The sequence below is a fragment of the Telopea speciosissima genome, chromosome 2 (genome assembly GCF_018873765.1).
Source record: "Telopea speciosissima isolate NSW1024214 ecotype Mountain lineage chromosome 2, Tspe_v1, whole genome shotgun sequence".
Classification (NCBI taxonomy): domain Eukaryota; kingdom Viridiplantae; phylum Streptophyta; class Magnoliopsida; order Proteales; family Proteaceae; genus Telopea; species Telopea speciosissima.
The window spans coordinates 119,331-131,803 of NC_057917.1; the positions used below are offsets into that span (position 1 = coordinate 119,331).

The window sequence follows — 12,473 nt, forward strand, 5'->3', positions numbered from 1 at the left end:
TGCAAATGTTTAACGTATAGGCTTGCTTTTTCTGCTTCTAAGCGCCAAAATTTTGTTATTTAGAACTCTTATCCTCGCCCTTTTGTTTCGGATGCCCCCCTCTCTCACTCTCTCCCATAGGGGCAGAAATTTCATTTCCAAGGGGGAGGAGAGAGACTACACAGGGGAGGGCAATGGTAACGGACCGGAAACATTTCCAATAAAAATAAATAGAGCATATATACATTAACAAAACATTCACTATTTCATCAAAAAAATAAAAAATAAAAACAATACAAAACATTCACTAGATACAAACCGAAATGCGGATGCTAAGCTTTGCAATTGGGAAAGTCAACTACAACAAAGCGCAAGCAACGATGTGATATACGCCAGCAACGGAAAAAAATTTCATCTTAGTTTTGGGGTGGTTGGAGGGGCAAGGAAGAAAAACTAGTCATTTCTACAGAATAAACAACAAACCTGCATTGATTGCACCTCTCTTCATCATAGAAGTATATCTGTCTGGCCGCATCAAAGAGATAAATTTTGTAAAATTCACCAGCTAAAGATGTGGATTATTACAACAACAACTCAGCCTTATCCCAACTAAAAGATGTGGCTGATTATACACTAAAAACATGCCCCAAAGGGAGCATAAAGATGCATGAATTCATCAAGAACCAAAAGCTTAATCCTTATGCAAAGAATCCCCAGTTTCTAGTTCCACCCGTCCTTTGGCCGAGGTGGTGATATGTAGAGGTGATTTGCATTGTCTCTCTAACTCCAGATAGCGATCAACATCAAAATTGTATTTCTTAAACATCTTCTTCCGTCTAGAAAGGAAGAGTCTTTCCATCATGTCTTGGTATGTTGGGTCCCTTGATGTGAACATGAAGTAGGTATAACCGATCAGCAGGCCAGCGGTTGTACTGAAAAATGCAATGGGCTCCATGACATCCCATGAGAACTCCCAGAATGTGAGCCGGAAAAACAACCCCACCTGCACCACCCCAAAACCCAGCCCAGACCAAAGGATGCGGCGCACATGCTTGTGGGCCAGCATGTCAATTTCTTCCTTTTCCTTTTGCAGCCTTTTCAGTTCATCCCTCCTAAGATCGCCTTCAGGTGTGAAAACAAGGGATACTGCTCTTCTCACTTGGTCCACAACCTGTGAACAGAAAAGGAAAAGAAAAAAAATAGGAAAAAATGGGCTGAAGTTCAAATGGAAAAGTAAATATCCAAGGCTTCTGAGGAGAAGGCAGCAGAAAAATATTTCCTCCTAAATAATTGAACCAATAATATGACATTCACAAGTCCATATGTACTGGTGATCTTTAATTTTGTGATAAATATATGTACATATTTGTGATATACAATCTTTTACTCGAGAAAATTCCACATATAGATGAGAATGGCTAATGGAGCATAGAGAGAGTCTGGGGAGGGATCAGACTCTTAAGGTGCACTGCAAAAAGCAGCTAAAGGCCTGAGATAATGTCTCAATCCTTTATCCTTCAGACTATTGCCTTCAAACAGTAACCCAGATTTACCAGGCACCCAAAATTTTATGAATCAATTCAGCAGAAAGCTTGATTCACGATGATTTAATTCACCACCTGGGGAATCAAAAGAAGAGGCCTTTAAACTAGTAATTATATAAGATAATTACAAAGGTTAAATTGAATGAAACATGTGTGCAAGAAAGCAGCCTTTAGACCAGTAATTATATAATTAAGGGACCACATCTATTTTTACAAAGGATAAAATTGAATGAAACATGTGCATGAACTAGCTAATTCACCAACTAAACATCTGATCTCGAGAAAGATCCATGCCCTTCCTCTTCCTTGAGAGTGCTTCTTCCTCCTCCCACTGTTACTTCCTCTCATATGCCATGATTTCTCTACCCGACTATTGTCCACCATTTCTGGAACCCCCCCCCCCCCCCAAAAAAAATACCCTGGAGATGAGGACGACTCTCTCCTGGTCGATGACAGCATTGAGGCCGATGCTGCTCTCGCTTGGCATAACGCCTTAGTCGGCTACATCCTCCCCAGCAAATCCCATTGACACCAAGTAGTCTCTGTAGGCCTTTTCACTGCTTGGAACCCCAGAGTCACGGTGGAGGTGTCCCTTCTGGAGCACAATCAATATCTCTTTTGGTTTTAGCATGTCCAGGATCTTCAGAATACCCTTGCTGAGAGCCCCTAGACTGTTTCTGGCAATCACCTGCTGCTGGAAAGATGGCATGACGACGGAAACTGGACCTTCAGGTACTCCGACTTCTGGGTTCAATTCCACTCCATCCCAACAGAGCTCTTCACTCTTCAGTTTGCGCACCAACTCGTTTCGAAGATTGGAACTCCACGAGCGGCTCTACTGATCCAAGGGACTCAAATGGGTAATCGGGTACAATAACTCTGCTGCCACCTCTGTTTGGATATCACTAAACCCCAGAAGACTGATATTACTATCCGCCACCACTCTGTCCTATAATGATGTAAATCCCACGACTGACCAGAAGAAGAAGAAGAACCAATAATGTAGTCCTAGAATTGGAGACAATCTTACTAGGAACCGAGAAAAATCAGAATTCTGAAACTGTTACAGATTTGGGCTGTTTAGGGTAAAGTTAGGGTTAGGTAAAGGAATTCGGGTATGGGTTGTATATAGTTTTAATATGCAGGTTTAGGGGGTTATTTTGGTATAAAGAAAATAGGATTTGGATAGGTTTAGGAATTCTGCAGTTTTAGGGTTAGGGTTTTGGGTTTTAGGGAAACAGCAAAGTAGTCAAAACTAGGGTTTATAATGGGAATCTGAACCAGGGGTTAGGGTCGAGTGTTCAGATGTGTAGGAGGGAGGTTCGAGTGAAAGGGGCTTGGATTTGAATGGCTGGAAGTATGAGATCAGGATTCTAGGGTTTGGGGTTTTAATAGGGTTTTATAGAACTAGGGTTTTGAGTGAGAATTTGGGACAACAGTTCAGTTCGAGTGTAGGACTGATGGAGGGGAAGCTGTGATCAGAATTTGGTAAGACTCTGATAAGGGGTTGTTGCTGGATAGGGCTTAGAGGATCTAGGGTTTTAAAAATTCAAACAGAAAATAAGAGGGATCGAATGGGGGGAAGAAGAATGGATGGAACAGAAAATTAAAAAATTAAACTTCAAACTTACAGTAGATCTCCACCGGCAGCAAGTCTGACAAGGGTTGAAGGATAGAGCCACCTTCAAAGAGAGAACCTCCCAGCCGTCGCGGCGTAAGGAGTCACAGGAGATCCACCTGTCCTTCCTTGATAGATCCACAAGGCAACACTCCAAAGGAGCAGCAGCAGCAGCAATCGGCAGCCAACAAATCAGTCTTTTTTCAAAAATTCAATTGTGGGGGAGCCTCCACGATTTAATTTATTTATAATATGGCTTTATGCCAAATCCTAATACAACTTAATGACTTCTCCTTCACAAAATCATGGAAGGGAGAGCTTTAAGTCTAAACTAATTAATTAAAACAAAAAATGACCAAGATACCCCTACTAACTTAAGAACTAACTAGCTAAATAACTTAAATTGGACCACTTGAACCAATTGGATACAACCAATTCTAAACCGGTTCAATCTAAAAACAGAAAATTAAACTAAGTATGGAGAATACTAGCAAATAAACCTAATCTATGGCTCCCTAATTAAGCCCTAAGTTCAGGACTCTTCTTCTTCTTCTTCTTCTTACTTGGAGCTGCATCAACTCTCCCCGTCTTGAAAGCATTCATCTCCGATGAATGGCTGGAGATCATAGAATGGTCTTCCAAATCAGGATCAAGTTTCTTGAATTCATCTTCAGCGGGTGGCTCGAATTTGTAGCCGGACAGCAGCTCTTTGACGGATGAAGAAGGCTGGAACTCTAGCTGGGCAGCAGCCTCTTGAAGTATCACATGAGTACATCATCATCATCAAAATAATTAGCCACATCATCTTCATTATCAGGACAGAGTGCATGAATATGATGTGCGCCCTTGTCTTCATCTTCACCTTGAACTTCTTCCTTTTCAGCCACGTTGACAAACTTCTTCTTGTGTGGGCAGTCCCTAACAATATGCCCCTTGTCTTGACAATGGTAACAAGTGAAAGGGTCACTACGGCCCATAGGAGCTTTGCCCCTACCATCAACGTGGGGGAATAGTAGGGCGGGAGGTGCTGCCTATAGAGGGGCCTTGTCGTGAGGCACTAGTGTTGATGTAGGCCAGCTTGGGAGTAGGACCCAGCTGTTTACTTGAAGCTAGTAGCAACTCTGCTTTCAAGGCCTTCTCAAAGCAATCTCGAATGTCTGTAACTTCAACCACTCCAATTGCCCTGTTGATCTCACTTGTCAAACCCAACCTGAACCGGGAAAACATTTGGATGCCCTCCTCCCTAATGCCAGTGCGAGAAGAAAGGGCATCAAATTTCCTCATGTACTCAAATACAGCCATGGTCCCTTGGCGGAGGGAGTTGAATTGATCCTGTAACTGAGACCTGAAGTGCCTTGGCAAGTATTACTTACTCAGGTCGTATTTCATGTCTTCGCAAGTACGGGGTGTAGTACCATCAAAGTCCATCTCTCTTTCAGTGGTTCTCCACCACTAGCGTGCTGGTCCAACTAATTTGGTACAAATTAGCTTCATTTTCCTCTCTTTAGACAGATCATACCAGTCAAAATAATCATCTAAGGCAGCAAGCCAATCATAAAATACTTGAGGGTCAGGATTACCATCGAATTCTTTCAATTCAAGCTTCACCTTTTGATTGTCAGTGTAGCAACGATTGTGACCTTGATCTCCTATGAAATAAGACCTCATGTACTCCTCAAAAGTGGGCTGGTGACCTCTATTTCCGTCCCGATCTTAATAAGACCTCATGTACTCCTCAAAAGTGGGCTGGTGACCTATATTTCTGTCCCGATCTTCTCTTTCTCTGTTTCTGTAGCCTCTGTATCGATCTCTATATTCCCGGGAAGGCTCACGGGTACCTCTGGTTCTGTCCTGATGATCTCTGTAATGATCTCTGTCATCTCTGTCATCTCTGGCATCTCTGTATCTATCCCTGTGAACTCTAGGTCCATCTCTGTGACCTCTGTAATCATCTCTGGGATCCCCACCTCTGTACCACTGAATGGAGGTAAGTTGCTGTCTCTATCAAGGGGAACTCTTTGTTCTTCCAATCGTTGCACCCTAGCTATGATGGCATCGGCAGCAGCCTTTTGGGCTTCAGTTGCAGCCCTCTGTTCAGCAGTAAGTTTTTGGAGCAAGTCCATCATAGCAGCCATAGGGTCGGGTGGGTGTGGCAGCATTGTATTGTGCACTGGATTGCCATGTTCAGCCATGGCTCTGATACCAAGTTAATGTAGTCCTAGAATAGGAGACAATCCTACTAGGAACCAGGAAAAATCAGAATTCTGAAACTGTTTACAGATTTGGGCTGTTTAGGGTAAAATTAGGGTTAGGTTAAGGAATTCGGGTATGGGTTGTATATAGTTTTAATATGCAGGTTTAGGGGGTTATTTTGGTATAAAGAAAATAGGATTTGGATAGGTTTAGGAATTCTGCAGTTTTAGGGTTAGGGTTTTGGGTTTTAGGGAAACAGCAAAGTAGTCAAAACTAGGGTTTATAATGGGAATCTGAACCAGGGGTTAGGGTCGAGTGTTCAGATGTGTAGGAGGGAGGTTCGAGTGAAAGGGGCTTGGATTTGAATGGCTGGAAGTATGAGATCAGGATTCTAGGGTTTGGGGTTTTAATAGGGTTTTATAGAACTAGGGTTTTGAGTGAGAATTTGGGACAACAGTTCAGTTCGAGTGTAGGACTGATGGAGGGGAAGCTGTGATCAGAATTTGGTAAGACTCTGATAAGGGGTTGTTGCTGGATAGGGCTTAGAGGATCTAGGGTTTTAAAAATTCAAACAGAAAATAAGAGGGATTGAATGGGGGGAAGAAGAATGGATGGAACAGAAAATTAAACTTCAAACTTACAGAAGATCTCCACCGGCAGCAAGTCTGACAAGGGTTGAAGGATAGAGCCACCTTCAGAGAGAGAACCTCCCAGCCGTCACGGCATAAGGAGTCACAGGAGATCCACCTGTCCTTCTTCTTTGATAGATCCACAAGGCAACACTCCAAAGGAGCAGCAGCAACATTTATTTATAACTAGTAAACTCACACGTGCATAGCCATATATTGGTGAGAGAGAGAGAGGCATGTTGTCTAGGCTCATATTATTAGTATTTTTTTATTTTTGGAAATCTTATTTTTCTATCAAAAAGAAATATTATTTTAAACATGCACATTTGGACATTTGTTAAATGGCAAAGGTAGATACCAAGAGCTTGCCTCACAACATACTCAAATATAGGAATTCCAATATGTATGACATCTCTTGTTGCACAACCATCAAGAGCTCCTCCTACGGTACATAAGAAATCATCTAAATCTTTGTTGAAAAGATGCATAAAGGCATCATATAACCCTTGTTCGCAATCAAAATTACATGATTATCATTTGGATAGAGGGTTTTTCTCTATGCAATTAGGCTAACAAAACACCTAGATTAAAGGAATGGAGTTCAATTATAGAATTAAAATCTGAGTTCAATTCTCCTTTCTCCTACCCTAACCCTGGTTAACTATACCATTTGAAGGACGATTCAATCTGGAACCCCATCGTTCTTCTTCCCAACGAACCGAGCATCCTCTTCTTCCTCCTCAAAAATCCAATCGAACCCATCTTGACCATTTTCATCCTCTGAAACCTGCTAAATTGTTCATTTGCGGGAATGCCCACACTACATGTTCTTGACCATATTAAAAGAATTTTCAAATCAGTAGGTCCCATGCTCTCCTAGTAAACCCAACTTTTATTTAGAATTCTGTAACCAAAATAAGAAGAAGAATATGAAGAAGGGAGGTTAAGGATATATACATATCGGTAGCTGAAAGCATGAAATTGACCACAAAAAGATTAGCTATTTTTTCTCCTTAACTGAGTCTTAAACTCATTCTCATCAGTCTCCCATAAAGTCCCAGCAAGATCCTCTTTGAACCTTTAAACCCCCAATATTCAGGGTGGGTTTCATGAATATTAAGTTTCGATTCTCTCTCTTTCCCGCACACACAGTGCACTAAATCTCGCTAATGAAAAGGAGAAAGAAATAATAAAGCAGAGAAAGAACCCTTCAGTGGTGGGAGATTCTCAAAGGAAGGAAACTCCCAAAACTAAAAAAGAAGAAAAGAAGAAATGGGAAAAAAAAGAAAGGAATATCTGGAATCAAAGAAAATTGTCATTTCAGATACCATCAAGCATGGTTTGTGAGCTTTGTTCAAGTGAACAGTTGAGTGACACATCAATGGTGGCATTTAGCGTATTAGAAATCGGATAATATATACTGGTTCAATTGGATTTTTGAGGAAGAAGAGGATGCTCGGTTCACTGGGAAGAAGAACTATGGGGTTTCAGATCTGAATTGTCCTTCAAATGGTATAGTTAACCAGGGTTAGGCAGGGTATGGGATGGTTAACCAAAGTTAGGGTATGGGTTGGGGTAACCAGGGTTAAATAAGAACTTGAATACTTGTTTTTAAAAGAACTTAAATACTTGTTTTTAACAGAACTTAAATACTTGTTTTTAAATTGTGATCGTTGCCACATGTCACGATTTTGAGGTACTTACAAAAACTTACAGATCTTGAACTTGAGAGGAGAAAATTCCGGGATGGAGTATCACGTATAGGGTAAAGGGCAAACTGGGAAGTGGATCGAAAAAAAAGGATAAAAAGAATTAATAAAATTTGGGGGGCAATTTAGGAATAAAAATAAGAAAAAGAGAAAAAGTGAGATTGTGGGTAGGATGGGATTACCATCTCCGGTCTCCTACTTGGAGTCTGATTCTGTCGAACCAGAGAGGGAGAATGAAGGAAGGCAATGCGAGGAAGGAGGGGGCGTCATGACTTCGATGGACGGCGACAATGCGAGGGAGCTAGGCAGGGAGTTGAATCGCGAGAAACTTCTGAAACAGGTATGTACCCTTTTTTTTTTGTTTTCCTTGCTGTCTTTCCCTCTCTTCTCGTCTTCTGCTCGCTCTTTTTATTTTTGTCTTCTGGTTCTGGCGGAACCAAGAAAGTAGGTGATGGTGGGTTGGGGATTATGCTCAGGGAATCGAAAGAGATGGGATTGGGGTTTTGTTGGTGGGAATCGCAGGGGTGGGTTTCTGTGATTGATTTTCAATGAAGTCGAAGGAGATGGGGGCGGGTTTTCCGCTGGAATGAGATGGAGTTTTGTTTGTGGTTCAATTTTATTTTTTTTCTTTAGGTTCCCTGTTACAGCGAGAAAGAAAGGAAAGGGAAAGGAAGGCGGGCTGGGTTTTGCTTAGAGGATGGAATGGGGAAGAGAAAGCAATAGTCATGGATGAAGCAATGGCGACAAAGAACACGACTCACGCATGGAATCCATATCTAATTTCTTCTAATCGCACCGACCTTCATTTGCTGAAGCAGTGGCTTCTAAGGAGGTTTATGTTGAAGGAGGCGTTCTCTTACGTGACCTTTGAGCAGTGGCCCACTGTGTAAAGAGGCATTGTTAGGCCACATTTGAGACTTGAGAGAAGCAACGGTTGAGAGAACCAATCAAGAGGCATGTGTGAGGGGCAAGAAGGGGTATTTTAGTCCAGCTAAAAGTATATAAAAGTCAATTACATACACTTAGTTTTAAGGTGAGGGTTTTTTTTATCATTTTAAAAAATTTGACAAAAAAATTTGGAGTACGTACTTTTATAGGATACATAGATATGGCTTTATGCCAAATCCTAATACAACTTAATGACTTCTCCTTCACAAAATCATGGAAGGGAGAGGTTTAAATCTAAACTAATTAATTAAAATAGAAAATGACCAAGATACCCCTACTAACTTAAGTTAAGAACTAACTAGCTAAATAACTTAAATTGGACCACTTGAATCAATTGGATACAACCAATTCTAAACCGGTTCAATCTAAAAACAGAAAATTAAACTAAGTATGGAGAATACTAGCAAATAAACCTGATCTATGGCTCCCTAATTAAGCCCTAAGTTCAGGACTTCTTTATCTTCTTCTTCTTCCTACTTGGAGCTGCATCAACCAAGGCCCATCAAACCAGCTCCAGATGGACCAGAACAGGACCAGATCGAGCCAGCCCAGCAGGTCTTCTAGAAGGGCCAAGAAAAAGAGGTCAAAACACTGTTCAGTTTATTTTAGGTAGTTTCTAATTTGTTTTTTGCATGTGGCTGAATAATAAAGCCAAGTAGTTTTAATTTAGTTAACTTCTATTTGGTTAGGATTTAGTAGTTTCTATTTTAGATTAGCTCTTATTTTGAAAAGTTTCTTTTCTTGTAAGCTTGACTAAGCTATTAACAGGCATCACATCTTAATGAAAGAACAGAATTTTGAGAAAAGAATCTTCTGGCCAAATTAGACATCGAGTATGGAAGTTCCTCCTTTGCTGCAACAGCTGAGATAGCTGTGGGTGAGAAACCTAGGCTGAGAGAGCCATTCCCCATACCCCCTTCTCTTCCATCTTCTCTTCTTGCCCCACTCAAACTCAACATTCTCTGTTGTTTGAGACCACAATCAAGTGCTGCTTTTGCATCAGTGAAGGACCAGAATACATCCCCATATTCAACTAGAAACTGCTGCTGCTGCTGATGACAACCACAGAAGGATCGAGTCACCCCTGCAGTTCAATTGTCTGCCCAAAATTCTCCAGCAACTTCGAGCCTACACTTCTCTGCAACCTGAGCCTTGTTTCAGTAGAGCTTTGGAGGGCTGAACCCTGTCAAGGAGAGCTACACTCGATCCCTGTTTGGAGTCCAAGTTGTTGGCTGGTTTGGCCTGCAGGGCTTAACTTTCTATTTTGGTGTCACCCTCATATCTCTCAACCTAGACATCGGAATTAGCTGAAATTTCGAGTGTAGCATCCCTTCACCTCCATCTTCACTCAACCTAAGTTTGACACTGTTCTGGTTTGATCTCTACCTCCTAAGTTACTAATTCTGGTTTTATTGCTATTTTGATGTTCTGCTACAACTTGCCATCGATCCTACTGCAGAGTGGTTCGTACTTGAACCCCTTCTACATTATATAATCTGACATTATCTTTCATTATGAGCACCTTCCGACCTATTGCTACAACTGCAGAATGATCGGACATGAAGCCTCTCATTGCGTGCAACTCTACCCAGACAGCCCTCCGGCTGATGCAGATGTGAAGACTTATGTCCGAAAGAAGAAGAAGTCAAAGCTGTCCAAGTAGAGTTGTTAGTAGTTAGTTTTTATACTTAGTTTTTATTTTTGATGTAATAGTCATGTAACTACTTAAGTGGTCACATCACCCTTTTAATTTGAAATTAGTTCATTTGTTTTTTTAGTAGTCACGTGACTTTTTAAGTTGTCATGTGACAACTTAATTGTCACCTTAATGTATTAGAATCGGCTAGGTTGTTTTAGTAGTCATGTGATCACTTAACCCTTTTAATTCTGTTGGCAATGTAATAGAGTCGGCTAGGGGGCTCTTTGTCTCCTAGGCTGAATAGGAAAAAGGCCTTATGGCCCATATAAATAAAGTAAATCGTGGGGGATCTTTTCACCTCACAATTTGAAAATCTATCTTCAAAGCTGCTGCTGCAACTTGTCTTCTCCAAGGAGAATTGTCTTGTGTTTGATTAAGGCTGACGGAATCGGTGTTTGATCCGATTGACACCTTGTGGTGGGAACTGGGAAGCCCAGGTGGTTCGATTTGGTTGCTTGTTTTTTCTCCATTGCTGTTACATTCAAGTTCTGGTTTCAAGAGTTATTCTACATCAACAAGTTCTATTGAAGTTTGTTCTTCAATCCACAAGTGTTAACCTGAATCAAACTCTAACCATCATCTTCTTATCTTCTAAGCCACCCACAACCAGCATAGCATCACCCACCCATCAGAATACTACTAAATGCTGACCGAGTGTCCTTCTAGCCCTTTGGAAGACTCAATCCAAACCTGATCCTATTCTGCCCACTCTAACCCTAGAATCTCCACTCATCTCTCTTTCCAAAACATAACCCTAATTCAACCAACCTTGCAGCCGATTCTGTTCAGAAGTCTTAGACTGGCTAATTGTTAACGAGACCTTCACTAGAAGACTTCCCTACATCAACTTACCTTAACCCTAACATCAAACCCTAGACCCCACTAAACCCTAACCCTAATTTGACCTTTTCCATTAATTTAACCCTAACCGAATCTCCCTTTGAAGAATAGATCCTGGTTTTGGCTTCTAGTTGGATTATATTCAATCTAGGACTACATTAATGGTATCAAAGCTATGGAGGGTGAAGATTCAACACTATCACCACTGGCACCTGATCCTATGGCAAAGGTTATTGAGATGTTCCAGCAGTTGAGTGATAGAATGCAGCAACTTGAGGAACATCAAGTTACTCCAACAGTTAAGTGATAGAATGCAGCGACTTGAGGAACGTCAAGTTACTCCCATGCGGGATAGTAACCTACCACTGGAAGAAGACTGATATCAGATACAATCCCAAGTTCATCGACCTAATAGAAGGAACAGAGAAGAAAGGGAACAGCCTAGAACCCCAGAGGCTAGGCCTACTTTTGAAGAGCACCTGAGATCCTATTTTAATGGTGATACTAGTACTCCTCATCGACGCTTTGATGATACACACAAGGCCAAGCTCAAGTTGAAGGAATACGATGGCAAACATGATCCACAGGTATTTTATGATTGATTATCTGCTTTAGATGATTATTTTGACTGGTATGATTTGCCTGAGTCTAGAAAGATGAGACTAACACGTACTAAGCTAATGGGTTCCACTCGTGAATGCTGGAGAACTACTGAAAGAGATCTCGAGTATGAGGGCAATGCACCAATTAATTGCGCAAAGATGAAGGAAGATTTGAGTAAGAAATATTTACCAAGGCATTTCAGGGCACAGTTACAGGACAAGTTCAATACCCTACGCCAAGGGAATTTGTCTATGGCTGAGTATGCAGTTTTGACTCACTCTCTTCTTGTATTGGCATTAGGGAGAATGAAATTCAGGTGTTATATCGATTTCGACTAGGATTGAGAGGTAATATTAACAGGTTTATTTGTGTTGATGTGTCCAATGCTAGGGACTATTTTGAGAAGGCTCTTCATGCAGGAGAACTATTGGCATCTACTGGTAGATGGTTTGGTACTCCAGCTGTTGAAAACAAGAAAAATTTCTCAACCCCCAAACCTTATACCGCTGGTCCTTCACGTCCTGCAGTTCCTATAACGACCAGATCACAAGGGTAAAGCACCCATGCCTAGTACCGACAGGTAAACTGTTATCATTGTCAAGAGGTTGGACACTATGCCAAGAATTGTCCACTACGTAGGAAGATTGCTGTTGTTGCTGAAGGGAAGAAACAACTAAGGATGATGACCTGATCTGTTTCTTTATCCCATGG

At 41.3% G+C, this 12,473-nt stretch overlaps 1 protein-coding gene across 2 annotated transcripts in view; it reads right to left on the reverse strand.

Moving 5' to 3' along the window:
• Window positions 1–459: 459 nt before the first annotated feature.
• The window catches only part of LOC122652734 (calcium uniporter protein 6, mitochondrial-like), a 28,745-nt gene continuing 16,731 nt past the window's right edge, over window positions 460–12,473 (reverse strand). Inside the window, exons 2-3 of one of the 2 annotated variants that reach the window (XR_006331639.1) lie at window positions 610–1,150; window positions 460–561 (exon numbers count right to left, since the gene is read on the reverse strand). Coding sequence is in view for 1 of the 2 variants with exons in the window: in XM_043846558.1 (XP_043702493.1) it covers window positions 671–1,150 (480 nt within the window). In the remaining variant the exon portion in view is untranslated. Of the gene's footprint in view, window positions 562–594; window positions 1,151–12,473 lie in introns of those variants that run through there. The other variant, XM_043846558.1, reaches the window with a different exon arrangement.